Source organism: Quercus suber, unplaced genomic scaffold (genome assembly GCF_002906115.3).
Source record: "Quercus suber isolate HL8 unplaced genomic scaffold, Cork oak 2.0 scaffold_15, whole genome shotgun sequence".
NCBI lineage: Eukaryota > Viridiplantae > Streptophyta > Magnoliopsida > Fagales > Fagaceae > Quercus > Quercus suber.
In genome coordinates, this window is record NW_027069480.1 from 1320299 (window position 1) to 1341025 (window position 20727).

Here is a 20727-nt window from a genome sequence, read left to right on the forward strand (position 1 = left end):
TGCCGTCACCCCAAAGGCACACTTCCTTGGATTAAGCTTCATGTTGTAAGAGCGAAGGGTGTCAAATGTTTCCCTGAGGTCTTCTAAATGATCTTCTTCCCTTCGACTTTTAACCAGCATATCATCTACATATACCTGGACGTTTCTCCCGATCTGCCATGCGAACATCTTATTCATAAGCCTTTGATATGTTGCGCTCGCATTTTTTAGACCGAACGGCATTACCTTGTAGCAGAATAGGCCTTGGCTGGTTAAGAAGGAAGTTTTTTCTTGATCATCATCGTGCATCTTGATTTGGTTGTAGCCGGAGAAAGCGTCCATGAAGCTTAACAGCTGGTGTTGAGCCGTAGAGTCTACTAGAGTGTCGACTCTCGAGAGAAGGTAGCTGTCTTTGGGGCATGCCTTGTTTAGATCGGTGAAGTCTACACACATCCTCCATTTCCCGGAAGCTTTCTTGACCATCACTACGTTTGCTAGCCAGTCGGGGTAGTAGACTTCTCTAATGAAATTTGCCTCTCGTAGCTTGCGGACTTCTTCGGCTATGGCTTGATCCCGTTCTAGGGCGAAGACCTGCTTCTTCTGTCGGATGGGCGGAAAGGACGGTGATACATTCAGCCTATGCACCATGACGGAAGGGTCTATTCCTGGCATGTCCTCATGACTCCAGGCGAATACGTCCTGGTTTTCTTTGAGGAATGCTGTAAGTGTTTGCCGGATTGCGGGATTTGCAAGGGTTCCAATCCTTGTTGTCTGATTAGGCATGGAGTCATCCAGGGGTATCTCTTCAAGCTTCTCGACTGGCTCCGTCGCGCTCCGGTGCTCTTCTATGCTCATGGTTTGGCAGTGGTCATCCATTTCCATCATGGCTAGGTAGCATTCGCGTGCGGCAATCTAATTCCCACGTAGCTCTCTGACTCCGTATTCTGTTGGGAACTTGATCATTAAATGATAAGTTGAAGTTGCCGCCCTCCACGCATTGAGGGTGGGTCGCCCTAGGATAGCATTATAGGCGGACGAATGGTCAAGTCCTTTGTGATTTGCTGGGGGTAGTCGCCTGCTGTCACAGCTAACGTGACCGCGCCTAGCGGAAACACCTTTGCCCCTCCAAAACCGCCAAGTGGGGCGTTCGTTGGAACCAGTTGTTCCCTGCTGATTTTCATCTGCTGGTATGCCGGGTAGTACAAGATGTCTGCCGAGCTGCCATTGTCGACCAACACCCGATGCAAGTTGTAGTCCCCAACCTGTAGGCTGACGACAAGCGCGTCGTCGTGCGGGTGGTGAAGGCGTTGCGAGTCTTCTTCCGAGAACTCGATAATGGGGCTTCCCCTTCGGGCTACATTTTGCACTGGACCCGTCAACTGGACGTTTTGGACCATCCGGAGGTACGTCTTTCGAGCCCTTTTGGACGGTCTGGTAGCCATTCCTCCTACAATCATTTGTATGTCACCAACGGGAGGTCTTGGACGGTCATTGTCTCGTCGGGGAGGGTGCTCTGGAGGTGCTGGATCCGCTCTTTCCTTGCTTACGAATTTCTGCAATTTCCCTTGCCTTATAAGGGCCTCGATTTGCTGCTTCAAGTCGTAACAGTCGGCTGTGTCATGGCTGTGATCTCGATGAAAGCGGCAGTACTTGTCTCTGGAACGCCTGTTAGGATCCCCCTTCAGCTTTCCGGGGAAGGTCAGAGCCCCTTCGTCCTTAATTTGCATTAGGACTTGATCTATTGGTGCGGTCAGCGAGGTGAAGCTTGTGAATCTCCCTCCCGGAGGTTTAGAATGCCTTTCGTCTCTTCGGTCTCCCACTCTGGGCCTCTTTCTCCCTTGGTCCGGTCGTGCATCTTCCTGTCTCTCCCTTTTTCTCGGCTTCTCTTCTCGGGCCTGCAACGCATCCTCAGCATTCATATACTTAGTAGCCCTGTAGACTACTTCCGACATGGTCTTCGGGTTGTTTTTGTATAGGGAGAACAAGAACTTGCCCTTCCGCAACCCATTTGTGAAGGCCGCTACAAGTATTTTGTCGTCGGCTTCGTCAATCGATAGCGTTTCCTTATTAAAGCGTGTTATGTAAGATCGTAACGTCTCGTCTTCTCTTTGCTTGATACTCATCAGGCATGCCGTGGACTTCTTATACTTATGTCCCCCAATGAAGTGTGTAGTGAATTGGGCGCTTAGTTCCTTGAAGGTGCTGATAGAGTTGGGCGTCAGCCGGCTGAACCATACCCTTGCGGGGCCTTTGAGTGTTATAGGGAAGGCCCTACACATAATCTCATCGGCTACCCCCTGAAGGTGCATCAGGGCTTTGAAAGTTTCCAGGTGATCTAGAGGATCCTTCACCCCGTCATAGCTATCTATATTCGGCATGCGAAACTTGTGAGGTAAGGGGAAGGAGTTCACGGCCACAGTGAAGGGCGAGTCGGTACGATTGACCAAATCGTCAAGATCACTAGAGACTCGCCCTTTGAGGGCATTCATCATGACCTCCATCTGTTCCCTCATTGCCTGCATCTCGGGGGCAATGTGTGGTGGAGTCGCATCCGTGAGGGATGGCATGTTCACGTGCTGCCTCTCCGGCCTGCTTGGGGCATGGCTGCCCTCAGGTCTCTCCTGATTCCTGTTTGGAGCGCTAGTCCCTTCCTGATCTCCTGGTTGGTCATTTAGTGTCACATTCTTCTGGCGTAGCTGTTCCTCCAAGTCGAGGTTCTGTTTGGTGAGACGCTCCATGGCGGCACTGAGGGTCCGAACTTGTCTCTCGAGGGCAGTCGTGGGCGGTTCCTCTCCTTGCGCGTCATTAGTAGTCGCCATTGAGCGGGTGAGTACCATGCAACCCTTTAGTCCGGGAAACGATAGTATGGCTTATTGGCATTTTTCCCACAGACGGCGCCAACTGATGATGCCGAAAATATCAACAGTGAGTTGCACAATGCTCGTACCTTTGAAGCGACACCTGCACAAAGAAAAGAGGACCTAACAGAGAGCACCGGTGTGGTGCCGGCCAAATACCCTCCGAAGGTCAAGTTAGAACTTCTTTCAACTCTAGAGTGCTAGAGAGGGGTTGATTATCCGTACCTCGATTTGTAAGGGTATTGGGGCTTTTATAGTAGCAGGGGGTTGACCTTTCTTTCTTGGAGAAGAAGTCTTTTCCATATAGGAATCCTTATGAGCGTAGATTGCAGAGTCATTTCCTTATAGGAATCTATCATTGAGCGTGGTGGCCAAGTAAAGGTTTTATTGGAACCGTCGGCCTCCTACCCGTCGGCTTGTCTCGTTCCCTATGTTGATAAAGGGCCGTCAGCATTTCTGAACATAATTAGCCCTTCAGCCTTTCTCGAATTTTCCTTACTATCAGTGTGTCTTTATCCGTCAGCGTATTAGTCCTTAACGTCCGTCGTGGCTGGACCGTCAGCCTGAGGAGAAAGCTGACGGGTTAAGCCCCTGATGCTTGCCAAGATTCTTCCTCATCAAATCCCAATAGACTCCAAATCAAAGTGTTCCCCAAGCTCCTTCACAAGTGAACCTAAATCATCCGAGGATTCCACATGTGCAATGGTCATGAATGCGGAGTAATTTCCTTCTCCGTCATAGCTATCTTCAGAGTCAGAAATTGATGAATCAGTATCACTCAAGGTAGTGGCATAGACCTTTCCTTTTGACTTCAAATAATTAGGACATTCCTTTTCGAAGTGTCCATGTCCATTACACTCGAAACATGTAATTTCTTGAGAGGATTGGGAATCTCTATCATCTTTCCTTCAGAATTCTTTCTTCTCCCTCTCGGAACTCTTAAATTTTCCTTTGTCACCAAATTTCCCACCATTCTTGAGTTTCAAGAATTTCCGGAAGTTCTTTACAAGATACGCCACATCTTTATCTACTGCATCCTCTTCCGGAGAGTCATGAGATACCACTCTCTCATTAATTGTATTAAGAGCAAGAGATTTGCTCTTCTTCTGCGTGGGCAGTGACAATTCATATGTCTGCAGTGAACCGACCAGCTCTTGAACTTTAATGTCGTCAAGATCCTTGCTCTCTTCAATGGCCGTTACTTTGGCACGAAAAATTTCTGGTAGCGACTAAAGGATCTTCCTTACCACTTTAGAATCCTCCGTCTTTTCCCCTAAATTAAATTTGCCGACGACCACCTTGTTCAGCTTACTGTAAAATGAATCAAAGGACTCATCCTCACTCATCTTTAGCTCCTCAAAGCGAGTGGTCAACATTTGTAGTTTGGTGTCTTTCACCTTCTTAGTCCCTTCATAAGTTGTCTCCAGAATTTCCCATGCTTCCTTAGCAACGGTGATATGTGAAATCCTGTGAAATTCTTCTGGAGAGACACCACAGAAAATAGCATTCAATGTTTTACTGTTAGTATTAGTTGCCGCAAGAGCTGCCTTATCCCAAGTGGATTTGGCAGCCTCCGGCCTAGTCCAACCAACCTCAACAACATCCCACACAGCATCATTAATAGAACACAAAAAGGCCCTCATGCAGACTTTCCAAAATGCATAATTATTACCATCAAAAAACGGTGGTACATTAAGAGATTGAGACCTATCCATCTCAACAAGGGGTCAAGGATCACACTTAGGTATTAAAACCACAGCAAGTGTACCCGCTCTGATACCAATTGAAAGTTCAAAATGCGTCTAAAACACCCTTGAACGTTAAGACCCCCAATTACAAAAATACTAATTCAAGCTTTATATCAAACAATGTATGTGCGAAAAATGATAACAAGCTTATAATAGAATTGATAAACAATCTAAACCATAAATAATCACAATCACAACAATAATTAAATGGTAAAGATAAAGGGAAGAAAGATGCAAACACAAGGACAACACGCGATGTGTTATCGAAGAGGAAACCGAAGCCCTCGGCGTAAAACCTCTCCGCCACCCTCTAAGCGGTCAATAATCCACTAGAAAATATAGTTGGAATACATGAACAGCAATAGACCCTCCAAGCCTAATCTACCCAGGAATCTAAGCCCTCAAAACTTCCTGCTCCAACGAAGTTGCGCCGAACCTTTTTCTTTTCTAACTTATCGGATTTCGCTACTAAACCATAGCATCAACCAATGAATATTGGTTCCTTCCAAACTGCTTCCCTTAGCACCAAATGAACCTTCTCATATACATGGGTGTGGTGAGAAAAGGATTTGGTCAATGACCTCTCAAGGATGTATCAATGGAGAGGAAGAGAGTAGAGGAATTTGTAGAGTCTCTTAGATGAAGATTGGGGATGAGACAATCTTGTTTTGCTCTAGGATTTCTCTCACAAAATTCTCTCTGGAAGCTCTCTACATTTCGTGGGTATAAGGGTCTATATATAGTAGTGTGTGTTTGGAATACGAAGAGACATTTTTTGCCAAACAAGGCTGGTTGGTGGCCTGGTCTCGTGGCTTGTCCAAGTTGTTAGTTCAAGTCGCGAAGTAACGGCCTGGCCAGCCTGGGACTTTTGTCCTGTATTGCGACAGCTGGCGCGACCCTTCAGCTCCCCTGTGTGCTCCTCACGTGCCTGCAGTTGGCGGCTTGCCAATCGCAAGTCAGTCGCGAGTCCTAGCCGCGAAACTCTGCTTCTTTGCACAAACTTGAGCTTTTCTTCATACTCTCTTCACACACTACCCCTACATGAATTCCACCTAAATACAGGGTTACTAAGTGCTAAATTACAAGCAAATTGGCACAGAATAAAGCCAACAAGATGGTTGATAAATTTCAACCTTATACTATAAAACATTACCTCAATTCAAAAAAAAAAAAAAATCATGGCTTTTGACTTTAAACTTTAGCATACTAAAAAAACAAATAATAGTAATAAGTTAATGCAAATAAGTTACCATTCAACCCTTATAAAAATTCAAAAAATACAAAATTGGAAAAGAAAAATGCTTATTTCTATACCAGCCGATACGCCTGGTATTTGAACCAGTATGAAACGATGACGTTTCAGTCCCGGTGAATGTACCGGTACAGATTTCTAGCTTAATTTCAGAATCTTTTGACGATTCTTCTTTAACAGAGTTGATAAAAAATGCCGGTTGTTTTGGAGGACAAAGTTGAAGAGCTTCATTTGAAAGCATAGAAACAACTTCTAGCATGGAAGGTCTATCTTTTGCTTGGTCTTGTACACATAAAATACCAATATGAATGCATCTCAATACTTCAGCTGGAGGGCGTGACTCGTCTAGAATTATTGGGTCTATTAGTTCTAAACCCTTACCTTCATTCCATAACTACCATGCCTGATACAAGTCCAATTGTACACAAAATGTTAACTATTAAGTTAAAAATCCCATCTACAAATTAATAATAGTTAAAGAGATAAACTTACATATCCTATAAGGTTTAGTGAAGGATCAAAGTGATACCGACTATTATTTTTCTTGCCGCTCATTATTTCTAATAGTAGGATTCCATAGCTGAATACGTCGATTTTTACTGAAATAACTCCATTCATGGCATACTCTGGAGACATATAACCACTAAAAAAAAAAATAATTGACCAATAAGTTTTAGCATATGAACAAGCACATATACTTACACTCACAAATAGAATAAAATTAAATTATGTTGACTTGAAATGCAATGGATACTTACTATATTCCAACAATTCTATTTGTATTTTCTTCTGATCCTTTCAACCCAAATATTCTAGCCATGCCAAAATCAGAAATTTTTGGATTCATCTCTTGATCAAGCAAAATGTTGCTTGCTTTTAAGTCTCAATGAATTACTCTTAGTCTTGAATATTTGTGAAGATAAACTAGTCCTTGAGCAATGCCTTCTATGATGTTGAAGCGCTTTTCCCAATTTAACAGAGACTTTTTACTAGAATCTAATTCATAGGAAATAATTGCAAGCAAATGGTAAGTATTGATTGGCTTTATAAAAAAGAAAAAAAATAATATCACCACATAAGAAAATTTTCTTAGTAATGAAGATATGTCCCTACCAAAGAGGAAGAAGTCTAAGCTTTTGTTGGGCATGTACTCATAGATTAGTATTTTTTTTTCTTCTTGTTGAATGCAAAACCCTAAAAGTCTGACAAGATTAGTATGTTGGAGTTTAGCAATAAGAATAGCTTCATTCTCGAACTCTACCAATCCCTGTCCAGAACTTCTCGAGAGTCTCTTTATTGCTATTTCTTGCCCATCAGATAATTTGCCCTAAAATTATATTAAACTAGTCAAATTTTACTCACATCATCTTAAATTGGTCTCCACATTCATTATTTAATTTTCTGTGAAGATTGCCTTCGGCTAAGCTCAAGTACTAATTTATTGAGTTGATAAATTGGCTTAGCCTAGCAAGCTAGGTTTGGTTTAAATTTTGTACCAGAAACTAAATAGATGAAGAGAGAGCATTGGTTAAGGTGGTAGATCTGATTAGAATAATAGTCAAATGTTAAATTCACCATTTCTGAATAAGATTTCCACTATCGACCATAAATATTTAACTTTTATTTCAACTCATTCAATTTTGATATGAGAGAGAGAGAGAGAGACACCTTATAAACTGGTCCAAAACCACCCTGTCCTAGTTTATTTTCAGCTGAAAAATTACTTGAAGCAGCGGAAATGCTTTCGAAGCTGAAGATTTGCAAATCATGACTACCTTGCCTATCATTATTTAGTTTCTTCACTTTGTCATGTACAGTTGAATGTATTGCATTACCTCAAGTTCTAGGAGGAGCATCTTTTGTGCCTTCCTTATTCGCTCCTCTAATTAACATATATGCAAATTAATTTTAACTTAGAAAATTTGCTGGTACTTTTATCTCAGTAGTATACCCAAAAATATTTATAGTAGGAGCATGAATTAGAATTACCTTTCTTCATCAATCTTTCATTAAAGAATAAACAGCAAGACGAGGTGATAATAATTCCCACTATTGCCATGATGAGCCATATCCACCACCTATTTGCCCATGTAGTCCACGTGACTTGGTTGTCACTCCCGTCAGAAGTAAGTCGTCGTTGGCCGTCTATTCCATCATGCGATGTTACAAAATATAGTCTCATTAATATGATATCCATGCAACATACGGCCTAATAAAAAATCATATATGAACTAAAGATAATATGGAAATCATTTTAACTTATTTATAATGAGTTACATAGAGAAATTTGTTATATAATTTGTAATACTTATTTTGAGCCATATAGTGTAAGCATGAGGAGTACGACTCAAGGGAGTCAATCTCATACCAGAGGTTGTACTAATTTGACCAGTGAAACGATATAATTCGATACCGATCAATACCGGTATACCGTTTTGGATTTACGACTATCTTTTTACATATATTTATAAATATGTGTGTGTATTAGAATAAAAATAAAAGGTTACTATAAAATATTACCTCAATTCAAAAGAAAAAAAAAATCATGGCTTTAGACTTTAAACTTTAGCCTAGTAAAAAAAGAGAAAAAATTGGCTTTTTCCCTTTTTAAAAAAACAATCCAACATTTTGTCCTATTTCCCAAATTAATCAGGAAAATGCCTCTCTTTTGAAACTCAATTAATAATAAATTGAGTTAGGTCCTATAGCGGCGTTTTTTAGGACTTATAGTGACGTTTTCAGGACCTATAGTGGCATTTTGTAACTCGACCTATATGAAATCATGTTATAGGTCAAAAAAATAAAAATAAAAATTGCCTATAACTCGATTTCATATAGGTCGAATTACAAAACGCCACTATAGGTCCTGAAAACATCACTATAAGTCTTTAAAAATGCCGCTATAGGGCTGCAGAATTTTTTTTTATAACTCGATTTATTATAAATCGAGTTTCAAAAGAGGGGCATTTCTCTAATTAGTTTGAGAAATATCTAACAATGTATCATTTTTTTTTTAAATTCGAGTTTTAAAAAAGTGGTACATTGTTAGATATTTCTCAAACAGTGATGCAACATTAATAATTTTGAAAAATAGTAATATTTGGCTATTTTTGCCCTAGAGTATGGACATAAATAAACTTCCAATGGTCCACTTTGTTCCCTTGCTCTTTCCTATTATTTCAAAAGCATCCACTCCACTTTATTCCAGTCTCTCGAAGAAATTTGGAACCATGGACATATTTGGCAAGATGAGTTGACTAAAGGCCACACTAGTGGAAAAAAATTTCTCTCCAAACTAATTTGGATATAAACACTTTAAATTCCTCATATATTTTTTATTGGGTGTGACTTTTGAAAATTTAACCGTTGGATTGTATGTTCTTAGTATATCCTTCATGTTTGCAAAATTTCAAGAAAATAAAAAATCAATAACTATGTATTTAATCAAGTGTTTAAATTTCAAGTTTTGTGATATAAAATTATGCATAAAATATAAGTTTATTGATTGAATAATAAATGATATTTGATTTGAATGAAATTTGATATACGTGTTAAAAATATAAAGAATATATAATCCAATAATTTGATTTTCAAATTTCACATCCAATAAAAAGTTACAGGAAAGGTTTGAAAAATTTCTCTTCAAACCAGAGAAAAACCTTGTCCCCACTAATGGGTCCACACGCTTAGTTACAGGGGTATGAATAACACTTTTACTTTGTTCGCACAAAACCTTCTGACCCTATGGCACTTGCATAGGAGCTTGGTTCTCCATATTTTCACTTAAAACATGAATTGATCCCTTCCTCTACAGCAACTTACCCTAAAAAGACTTTTTTATGACCAGCAAAGCACAGAAATTAATATTGATCATGTATGACAAATATTTTAATTTAATTTTTATAATTTATAATTTTATTATTTTTATTTGATTTCCAAAATTTTATGTTTGGATTATTATTTCTATGATTTTAAGAGTATTTATGCTTTTCTAGTCAAATGACTGAAATTAGAGTCTTGTTATGGTATGGTATCAATTATGATCTCTTTTAATAACTTTTTCTCGCCAATCAAGTTTTTTGGAGCCCTTAAATTTTCATTCAAGTTTGTAAACAAAAATTAAAAACATATTTTTAGTTTAATAAAGATTTAGAGACTTTTTCCTTTATTTTTCTGGTGGATTCTAGGAACTCTCATTGTGGATTATATATATATATATATAGGTGTGTTTGGTGTTTCGTTTCTTATGGCTTTCTACTTAACAAACATAAAAAAGTGAATACAAGTAGAAAGCCATAAGAAACAAAACACGCGTATCACATTAAAAAATACATATATATATATATATATATGTATATATATGTATATATATCATTTTTTTTTTTCATTCAAATTTCCATATACGTTGGTTAATCACTAACATTATACGTTGGTCTCTTATGAGTATAAGACCAAGCAACAAACAGACCTATCATGCTAGATGTTTTTTCTATGTTTTCAAATGAAAGGAGCCATATCCTTCATCAGAAGTATTGAGATGCATTCATGTTGGTCTCTTATATGCATACAAGACCAAGTAACAGATAGACCTATCTTGCTAAATGTTGATTTTATGTTTTCAAATAAAACTCTTCAACTCTTCACCTCAAAATAACCTTAATTTGCATATTTTATCAACACTATTGTAGAAGAGTAGTCAAATGTTTTTGAAATTAAGCCTGAAAATTGTTCCACAAATATTGTTACACTTTATGTGATGAAGCCAGATAAATACTAAAATCCACTAGTTATGTATGAATGAAGTACGTATGCACACTTACTCAAAAAAAAAAGTATGTATACACGTGCCTAATTGAGAAGGGCTATATTGGCCTCAGTATACCTAATTGTGACTATACATATTTGTATCCATGTCAGAAAACATTCCTTCTTTTAAACTGCAAACAGAAGGAAAGCAAAATCAATGCAAATAACTCTAAATAGTTGCATGCAAATATATATATATATATATATATTCAAAAGCAAAATTGAAAGTTTTTTGTCATATCAAAAATCATAAATTCTCTTTTAAATAGCCTGCATTCCAATCAATAGCTTTTGAGTGTGACTACCTCCAAGAAAATAGAGTGATATACAGGGAGCAATCTTTAGAAGGTAAACTATTATTATTATTATTGATAGGTAGGTAAACTAATAGCTCATTCATTCCCACAATAGAAAAGCATTAGACGAATTGTGCATAGTATAACTATTAATATGTGTCTTTCATGCTCAAAATAGAACCTAATACGTGCAATGGAGCATTCATTATTTGACATGGCATTATCATCTAACTATCAAGTCTTAACCTGATGCTATTGAATTGAATATCAATAACCATTCAAACATAGAAATGTTAAACATCAAATGCTTTTAAGTCGCAATTTCTTAACATCTTTCACTTTTAAATTTTACATGTTAAGTTGACCAATCAATACTCAGAACCTTATAATATATATTAAAAGTACAAACAAATAAAGTAAATTAATAATACTTATAATATATATATTAAAAGTACAAACAAATAAAGTAAATTAATAATAGGGTAGGATTGAACCTCAGTAAGTCACTACATGGACATATCATTGTAGAAAATATGGAATGAGACAAATGATCAGCTTGTGAGGATGGTCCTCTAATAAATTGCTAAGAACTTTCTACACTGATGACTATATATAATCAAGTGAAGATTATGAAATATAATGCCTAAAAAAAGAGTGAAAATATTACAGTATATAATGCAGAATTGATATAGGAAGACAATATTTCTAACATGTTCCCAATTTTCTTGAAGTTTAGAACAATGTTGATAATATGTAAGGCACACAACATGATATACAACAACTAAATTTCTTTCATCAAGGCATTCGTTTTAATAAATTCCAATCACATCCAAGAAAAATTTGGCATTTGTGAGATATAGAAAACGATGACCATAAATCGGGTTAAATAGCAAAGAAAGAAGTCTGGCCTAAAGATGAACATTACGCTCTCTACAAAACTTACTGCAAAACTTGGAAAATAGAAAGAGCGAAAACGTACCCAACAAACAATTCTGAGGCATGGAGCCATGCCTCAATTCAGTTTCCCTCAGACAAATAATCAATTCTGAAGTTTAGTACGTTTTGCAGAAAGCCATGCCTCAATTCAATTTCTCTCATAGAAAATAGAAAGAGCGAAAACCCACTAGTAAACAAAGAAGGCCGGCAAAGGTGGAAGTCTTGTAGACAGAGACTGGATGGAGAGAGAAGAGAGCAATTGAAACGTTAATTTTCTAGCTATGGTAGGGTTTTTCAGTTAATGGTTTTATGCGTATGAGTGTTGTAGTCGGGTTTTTTCAAGAGTATTGTGGGTTTTAGCATTTTTTTGGTTAGAAATAATTTTTTTCTTTTTTTAATAATGCTGACGTGGGAAATTGTGGAAACTTCAAAAGCTTCGGTTATATATATATATATATATTGATTAAAAAAAAAAAANTATGTCCCGTTTCTCTGCCTTAGGGGAATAAACTCATGAGAAAGGGGGAAGGGCAATGCATCTCGTACAGCAAAGAACACTTCAATGGAGAATCCTGATACATTAGGCGTATCATCAGTAGAAGAATTCCATTCCACTTTCACGAATTCTGTAAAACCATTTTTCACTAGAACCCCAATCCTTAACCTTGAAGGAGGTTGGTGTATTGTGTATCCTGGCCAAATCAGTGGTTTAAGTTTGTCCTTTGAGGTCGAGTATGCCTTTTCACCAGTATCCTTTAAATCTTTGGAAAATCCTCTCTGTGAGGTCCAATATCCAATATTTATCTCAGTTTTTCCTATCACATTGAATACTTCAAAGGTTGAAGGCTCCAACTGCCCATTAACCAAACCGAAATTCCCGCTTAGGCCTTCAAATGTAGTATTTGCAATTGTATTGCGAAGCCTTGTACCATTTTCAAAAATGTCTAAAGCTGCCAGATCAGCATTACAACCGCTAGCACTTTGCTTGAAGAAGCGGGAATGCATGCCAGCCTTCTCCACTGCCATAGCCAATGCCCAAATTGTATCATATGCCCATAATCCAAACCAGTTTAAGCTAGTAGTACTCTTGATCTTTGCCTGGATTGAGGTTAAATTTCTCTTCCATTTTCTTTCAAAATCTTCAAGCTGTTTAGATGGGGTTAAGTATGGCCTTATTCCCAATACACCTTGCATTGAGTCCATGACCTTTGAGCTCATAGGATCTAGCAAAGATGATAAACCTTCTGTGACCATCCATGCATACCCTTCACTCATCATTTTTGCATTCTTTGCAAGTGCAAAGAGTTTGGAGCCAAGTGAAGCAGACATGTGAACAAGAAATATTCTTATGTAATTTTCCTTTAACTTACTAAGCTCTTTAATGATTTCCGTATTATTAGAAGATGGAGGAATGACACATCTGTAAGGGACCCGAGTGTCAATCAATTGTAAAGTGTCCATTAAATGTGGAATCAAACTATTGCCATACTCTGTGTCTTCGTAAATAAGGACAATTTCCGGCCAACCAAAGGCCTTAACAATGTCTGCTATGGCTTTAACTTGTGCGGAGTCATCTTGGGCTATGCGTATGAAAAACTTGTTTTGAGATGGAGAAAGAGAAGGACTTGTGGCTGAAAAGGAAATTATGGGCACCCGAGCTTTACGGCCAAGTTCTATCACAAACCTAGCTTGTGCTGAGCTTTGAGGTCCTATAATGGCCTGTACTTCTTCTTTCTTCATTAAATCCAGTGCTGGATTTCATTGCAACAGTAAATTACTTAGAAAATTGAAATTTTACTGGCAATGTTCAAAACAACTACTATAACAACAACAATACATTGATAACAAACTTTATCAATACATTCTGGAAAATATTAACATTTTGAAACTATACACCAACATACTTTATCAATGTCTATTTTGGTTCATAACTGTTAGAACCAAGGGCTTACTTACTGCACCGAAAGTTATAGCTTATGGAAAGGGTACAACTTTATTCTATGAAAGGATGGCAGCCTAATGCCAATAGGTTGATTGAAACTTGACCTAACTTGACTTCCATCTCTAATAAAATGTTAGACTTGGCCCATTAGGCCTCTACCCAACAATCCCCCTCCCAACACCTAAACTGTGCCACTCTACCTCAAAATCAATTGGTGATAAGGAATATACACTCAAATCTTTATGGTGTCGTCGTTAGCCTATTTTTAGAGCAGTTGTAGAGAGTTAAATTGTAGTGCCCTAACAATATAACTTATAAAAATAATAAGAGAAAAAAGAATATGAAGAAAAGAGAGTTCTAATCAAATGAAAAACTACAAAAGAACTTAATTACATAATAAATTTAAAAGTTTATATTAATCAAATTCTTTTTGCAGTAATTCATTATACTATACAAAGGAAGGATATAATTATAAAATAAATTGAAAATTTTATATTAATCAAAGTAACAAAATTGACATAAGTTTCACTTGGTATATGGTCAACTACTAAAAATGAATCACTTAATAGATAGGAAAAAACTTATGTATAGAATCTTAAGTAATGTTCTTTAGGTTTCTATCTTAAAATCCTATCATATGGCTACTTAATTAAAAATTACACATCTATTTAATGAGAAAAAAGTCATATGGCAGAATTTTAAGAGGACACCTTAAAGAACAGCACCTAAGTACTGTACCTAAGTTTTACTTTAATAGATAAACATATAAAAAAATGATTAATATACTATCTTTTAATGAATTTTTACATTTAAATATTCCTTATTGTTCAAAATTAATGACTTTTTATTTTCCAAATTGGAATAAAATACTGTTTTTTTATTTCTTTATTTTCCAATTCAAGTCTTAGTGTAATGACCGAAAGAAAAGCGCTAACCACATCTGCGCTATATCTCAAAAAAACTAGTCACAATTGAGACTCATTGTAGTTGTTAATAAATCTCAGATCTATCCAGGAAATATCTGATATGAGACTCATCACACACCCACACACATCACACAATCAATCAAATTAGGGCATCACAATTTGATTTATTGTGTGATGTGTGTGAGTGTGTGATGAGTCCCACATTAGATATTTACTAGGTAGACCTGAGATTTATTAACAACTACAAGGAGTCTCGATTGTGACTAGTCTGTTTGAGGTATAGCACAGATGTGACTATCGCTTTTCCTTGGATTGTTACATATAGTATCAGAGTTGGCCCAATAACCCCGTGTGGTCTCAGAGACACTACTCCACAAAGTGGGCCCTAACGAGGACGTTAGGGATTTAAGTGGGGGAGATTGTGATGCCCTAATTTGATTAATTGTGTAATGTATGTGGGTGTATGATGAGTCCCACATCGGATATTTACTGGGTAGATCTAGGATTTATTAACAACTATAAGGAGTCTCAATTGTGACTAGTTCTTTTGAGGTATAACGCAGATGTGATTAGTGCTTTTCCTTGAGTTGTTACACTTAGCTTTGCCATGCGCTCCATTCATAAAGAGGTTACGAAGTTTATCACAACTACAAAACTAATACCTTACAATATGCCAATAATTTTTTGTAAAAATGTGAAGGTGAAGGGACAAAGCTATTTCTAGACTCTTATCATAAAAAGGAAAAAGAAAAAAAAAAAAAGCTATTTCTTGACTTATTTTATTTTTTAAAATAGTGTTTTATGGCTAGTCCTTTTGAGGTATAGCGCAGATGTGGCTAGCGCTTTTCCTTGGGTCATTACATATGGACCCAAGGAAAAGTGCTAGCCACATCTGCGCTATACCTCAAAAGGACTAGTCACAATTGAGGCTCCTTGTAGTTATTAATAAAGCCCAGATCTACTTAGTAAATACCCAATGTGGGACTCATCACACACCCACACACATCACACAATCAATCAAATTAGGGCATCACAATCTCCCCCACTTAAAATCTCTAACGTCCTCGTTAGGGCCCACTTTGTGGGGTAGTGTCTCTGAGCCCACACGGGGTTACCGAACCGGCTTTGATACCATCTGTAACGACCCCACCCCAACTGTGTAGATATTGTCCACTTTGGGACCCATACCCCTCACAGTTTTATTCTCCCTCAAAGCACACAGCAGTGGGGGGAAAAGGCCTCTACATATTAAAAGGAGGTCATTCATTATAAACACATTCTCATGTGCTTCCCTAGGTGATGTGAGATTCTATAGAATGCAAGACCCCTTTTTTGGGTCACAGTTGATATCTACACAGTTGGGCGGGGTCGTTACAGTTGATACTGTATTTTGTCTGCCCTCGATTTACGTGCCAAACCCCAAAAAATCCAAAAAGAATATTTTCTCTCCATGGGCCTACGAGAACATCCAGGACGACGTGGTGCAACCCGTTCGGGTACCAGAGCACTCGAAATGCCTTTTTCAGCTAAAATGACCAAAATGCCCCTGCTCAACCCTAGGTTTGAGCAAAGGTCAAACAAGGTCAAAACCCTTACAAAACAACATTTTTTTTTTATAGCTTTACATCAAAGCTTCTTGGAAAATTTTAACAACTTTGACCAAGTTTGACCTGAAGTTAATCCCGTGTGAGCCCAAAAACCCTAATTTTGATTTGGTTGTCAAAATGAGTTGAAACCAACACCATTGCGAAGATTATCAAATTCTCATTGCAACTACTGTTTATGGGTTGAAATCAGAGTTAGAACGGCCGAGATATCACAAAAATCGGGAGGTCGCATCGATCGATGCACTGCTAACTTCTGAGAGCCATAACTTTTGATCTAACCGTTGGATTTTTAGGTTCCATACCTTTTCAAAAACAGGAAGTCAAGAACTTTCCGAGGGTGTTAAGATCAACCCAATCAAAGGAGGTTTGAAGGGCCGCTTCCTCGAAGTTTTGCTAGGGCTATAAATAGCCCCAGGCACTTTTCAGACTAAAGAGAAGACCACATTTTTCAGAATTTTACTCTTTTCCTGGTTTTTCTACACATTTTTCCCCTCTTCCAAACACAAGAAACACACAAAAAACACATCAAAGCTTCTTGATTCTTCTCTCTTCACCAAAAACACAAGGTATTGTTCTTATACCCAATCTTTTTTTTCCTTGATTCTACACTTGGGATTTGGGGTTTATGGGTGTGGATGGTAGCTAAATCTTCTTTTTTAGCATTTATCTTGGCCTTGTTGATTGAATAACATGATTTATTACTTTCTTTAGCATCTTTCTTGCTTTATTTGTGTTTCTAGCTTAAATCCCTTTGCTTTTATGCCTTATGCCTTGTTTCATACTTAGATCTTCATTCTTACATGTTCATATGCTTAGAGCTACATGCCTAGGGTTTTTATGCCATGTTACCTATGTTTTATGCCTCTTTTAGTTCAAGGTCGATGTTAGGGTTACATGTTCACATGTTTGTGTGATGTTCTTGGCTACGCTTTGCTCTGATCTGTGTTTATGCATTTTTCGCTATATTTTGTGCTTAGATCTACATCCGTACATGCTTATATGCTTGGATTCATGTTCTTCCATGTCTATGTGCTAGTTTCTACATATTTACATGCATATTTTTATGCCTATATGCCTATATCTATGTCTCCACATGCTTGTATGCTTGGACTTACATTCTTCCATGCTCTTATGCTCGCATTCATATGCTTAGATGTACATTTACATGCCTACATACATGTTTCCATGCCTATATGTCTAGATCTATGTTTTTACATGCTTATGTGCTTAAATCTATATTCTCTGCATGCTTTATGCTATCTTCCATGTGCTTGTGCACTCCATGCCATGTTTGTGTGCCAAGACCTAAGCTATGTTTGTCATGCCATGTGCTATTGTAGCCCTTTTGTCGCTTTGTCTTTCTTTCTTGTGTTTTGGCTTATTGGGTCAGACACAATCTAGACCTTATGGTCTTTGTCATCGTCCATATGCCAAGGCCCATATCAAAGGGTTTGGATCACCCTATTTTCATGTCTATGCTTGCTTGCTTTCACGCTTTATGCTTGTGTTAGCCTCTCTAGTTCTAGGCTTGGCCATGTTTTACACCTTTAGCGGGTTTGTGGTTCTTTGGTTACATCTGATGCCCATGAGGCCTTGCTTGGATGTAACTGTTTGGGTGGCATCGCCATGATGCTGGTTGCTTCACGCATACCTCTCCCCTTTTTCGCTCCTTGCGATGATACTCTTACCATGCTTGTTTGTGCCACCCGTTGGCTTTATTTACATCTATAAACGCTTGCTTACATGTCCATGCATGAGTCTTGCTTGCCAGTGTGTCATCCATTCAACACAATGAAGCTGTGGACATTCGATCCAAACCTACATTTGTCCCCCCGCGGACACCCTCTTTTGTTGGTGTTCTCGCTTGTTTGCTTGCTTTATTGCTTCTTTGCTTGCCATTTCCTATCATGGTTATCCACTTTATGCCTTTTCATATGCCCCCTGCACCTTTTCCTTCCATTGCTTGTTTGCTGGCTTCTTGTCTTTACCTTTGCATGTACACATATGAAGCAAGGATGCATGGTGTTAGGGCAGGGTCTCCCAGGCGGAAGCAAAAAGGGTGCGACTGTAAGCATGTCAATATGAGCCAAGTGGTAATGCTCAGTAGATTTAGGAGTTTAGCCTCTCCTATTTGGTTTTGTACTCTTTAAAACCCTTTCCTTCCTCCTCCTTTTCTCTCTTAGATAGGTTGTATTAGGTATATCATGCTGTGTACCATTCATCCTCATCTATAAATTATGGCGACCCCTGTTTATTTTTCCTACACTTATATTATGGGTCATACTCTAGGGATATAGGCATTTACTTTTCTGCTTTGTGTGCTTGCATTGTGCATGATATATGTATATATATATACCTGCCCGCCCCTTTTCGATGTGATTGTCAAGTCCATGTCAACTAAGGCAAGCGATGCCTAATTTTCGCTATGAAAGTAAGGTGACATCTCGCCGGATTTTCGCCGTGGAAAGCTGGCACTTTGCTTAAATGCCATAGGAAAGCGTAGATTGAGACCACACCTGTTCAAAAACCAAACCTAAAAGCCCCCATGCATGTAAAGCCCCGAAAGCCAATACCAAAATCATGTTTTTACTGCCAATTTCCAAAAATTAAGGTTTTATCAAAACAAAGGACTGTCCTTGGACAAGTGTTGTGGGGTACCTAACACATTCCCTATATGTAACCAAACTTCCAGACCTAAGACTCAATTTTTTTCCATCCACATTATATTAGGAAAAATGACCTTTTTCTTAGCCAAGGATTGGTAATAAAATCAAGTAGAAACAAGTGACCAATCACACCTTAGAAAAACCCAATGATTGGTGGCGACTCCACTCACCTTTGGTAACCCCTTAAAAGTTGGCCCAAGTTATTGCCATAATGCCAAAGGTAGACCTACCTTCCTCCACTGAGAGAGAGAGCAACCAAAGCCCCATGCAAACCATGCCACACACTACACAAATGCGCATCACTCATCCTCCTCCAAGAGAGAAAGAGAAGCCCTCCAACGAGGCCCCTAGAGCGCGCCTCGGAGCTGTCGACACGGCGGGTGGTCAAATGAAGGCACGACAACAGAGGTTTTTGGCTACCAATCAAGGCCAGGCATTGATAGAACCCATTGTGGTATAATCGTCCAGTACGAGCTCAAACCCATGTCAAGTCGGTTTGCTGATCTAGAATCACGTAAAACCCTACATTGGGGCAGTTTATTTTACGCTGTTCTGTCCACTTTATGCTAATTAGTATGCAAGAATGGGTCCGTCCCGCCAGGAACTTTTCTTCTCATGTCAAGAACCACACAAAACCTACCATAGGGTAGTTTTATTTTTGTGCCACTCCCTTTTCCGTCTCCCTCAGTGGATTGATCACTATCAGATTGAATTGGTAAACCCGTGAGGATATGGTGCAATGCAAGTGCTACCAATATCACACATACATCAGTAGCCCTTTAATAGGCAATTTCCAGAATTATACATGTAAGTCCTAACCAGAGGCATTGTCTATCTTATATCAACAGCCCTCTCAATGGCACTTTTCCTAAAGTCATACAACAGCCCTCTCAAAGGCACTATTCCTAAAGTCATACATTAGCCCTCTTAAAGGCAATTTCCAGAATCATACATTAGCAGCCCTCTCAAAGGCACTTTTCCTAAAAAGTCATACATCAGCCTTCTCAGAGGCACTTTTCCTAAAATGTCATACATCAGCCCTCTCAAAGGCACTTTTCCTAAAGTCATACAGCAACCCTCTCAAAGGCATTTTCTCAAAAGTCATACAATAACCCTCTTAAAGGTAGTTTCTAGGAGTCTAATCAGCCCTCTCAAAGGTAGTTTCTAGAATTATACAGGTTCCTTTCCACACTTCCATGGTGTAGGAACTTCTCCACACTACCACGGCATAGGAATCTATTATGGTGCTCGATACCTAACAACGGATCAGCACGATCTTTTATGCTTCCATGGTATAGGACCCTTTCCACACTTCTATGATGTAGGAACTTCTCCACGCTACCACGGCGTAGGAATCTATTATAGTGCTCGATACCCAACAACGGATTAGCGCAATTGTCCATGCTTCTATGGCATAGGACCCTTTCCACACTTCCACTGTGTAGGAACTTCTCCTCTCTTGTTCTAGGAATCTATTATGGTGCTTGATACCCAACAACGAATCAGCGCAATCTTCTATGCTTTCACCATATATGACCCTTTCCACACTTCCATGGTGTAGGAACTTCTTGACGCTACCACGGCGTAGGAATCTATTATGGTGCTTGATACCGAACAATGGATTAGCACAATCTTCTATGCTTCCATAGTGTAGGATCCTTTCCACATTTCCACGATGTAGGAACTTCTCCTTTCTTGTTCTAGGAATCAT

At 38.5% G+C, this 20727-nt stretch overlaps 2 protein-coding genes and 1 pseudogene across 2 annotated transcripts; all 3 read right to left on the bottom strand.

The window, feature by feature from the left end:
• Positions 1-992: 992 nt before the first annotated feature.
• LOC136071193 (uncharacterized) lies at positions 993-2798 on the bottom strand. Its single transcript, XM_065782199.1, has one exon. The coding sequence runs from the start codon at positions 2796-2798 to the stop codon at positions 993-995; it is 1806 nt and encodes a 601-aa protein (XP_065638271.1).
• Positions 2799-3745: 947 nt separating this feature from the next.
• LOC112031955 (receptor-like serine/threonine-protein kinase SD1-6) lies at positions 3746-7978 on the bottom strand (annotated as a pseudogene).
• A 2772-nt stretch (positions 7979-10750) lies between these two features.
• Positions 10751-20727, bottom strand: LOC136071194 (glutamate receptor 2.2-like). The gene is made up of 3 exons (XM_065782210.1): positions 20508-20727; positions 12284-13626; positions 10751-10774 (listed from the first exon to the last, which is right to left on the bottom strand). The coding sequence occupies exons 1-3, from the start codon at positions 20725-20727 to the stop codon at positions 10751-10753; spliced, it is 1587 nt and encodes a 528-aa protein (XP_065638282.1).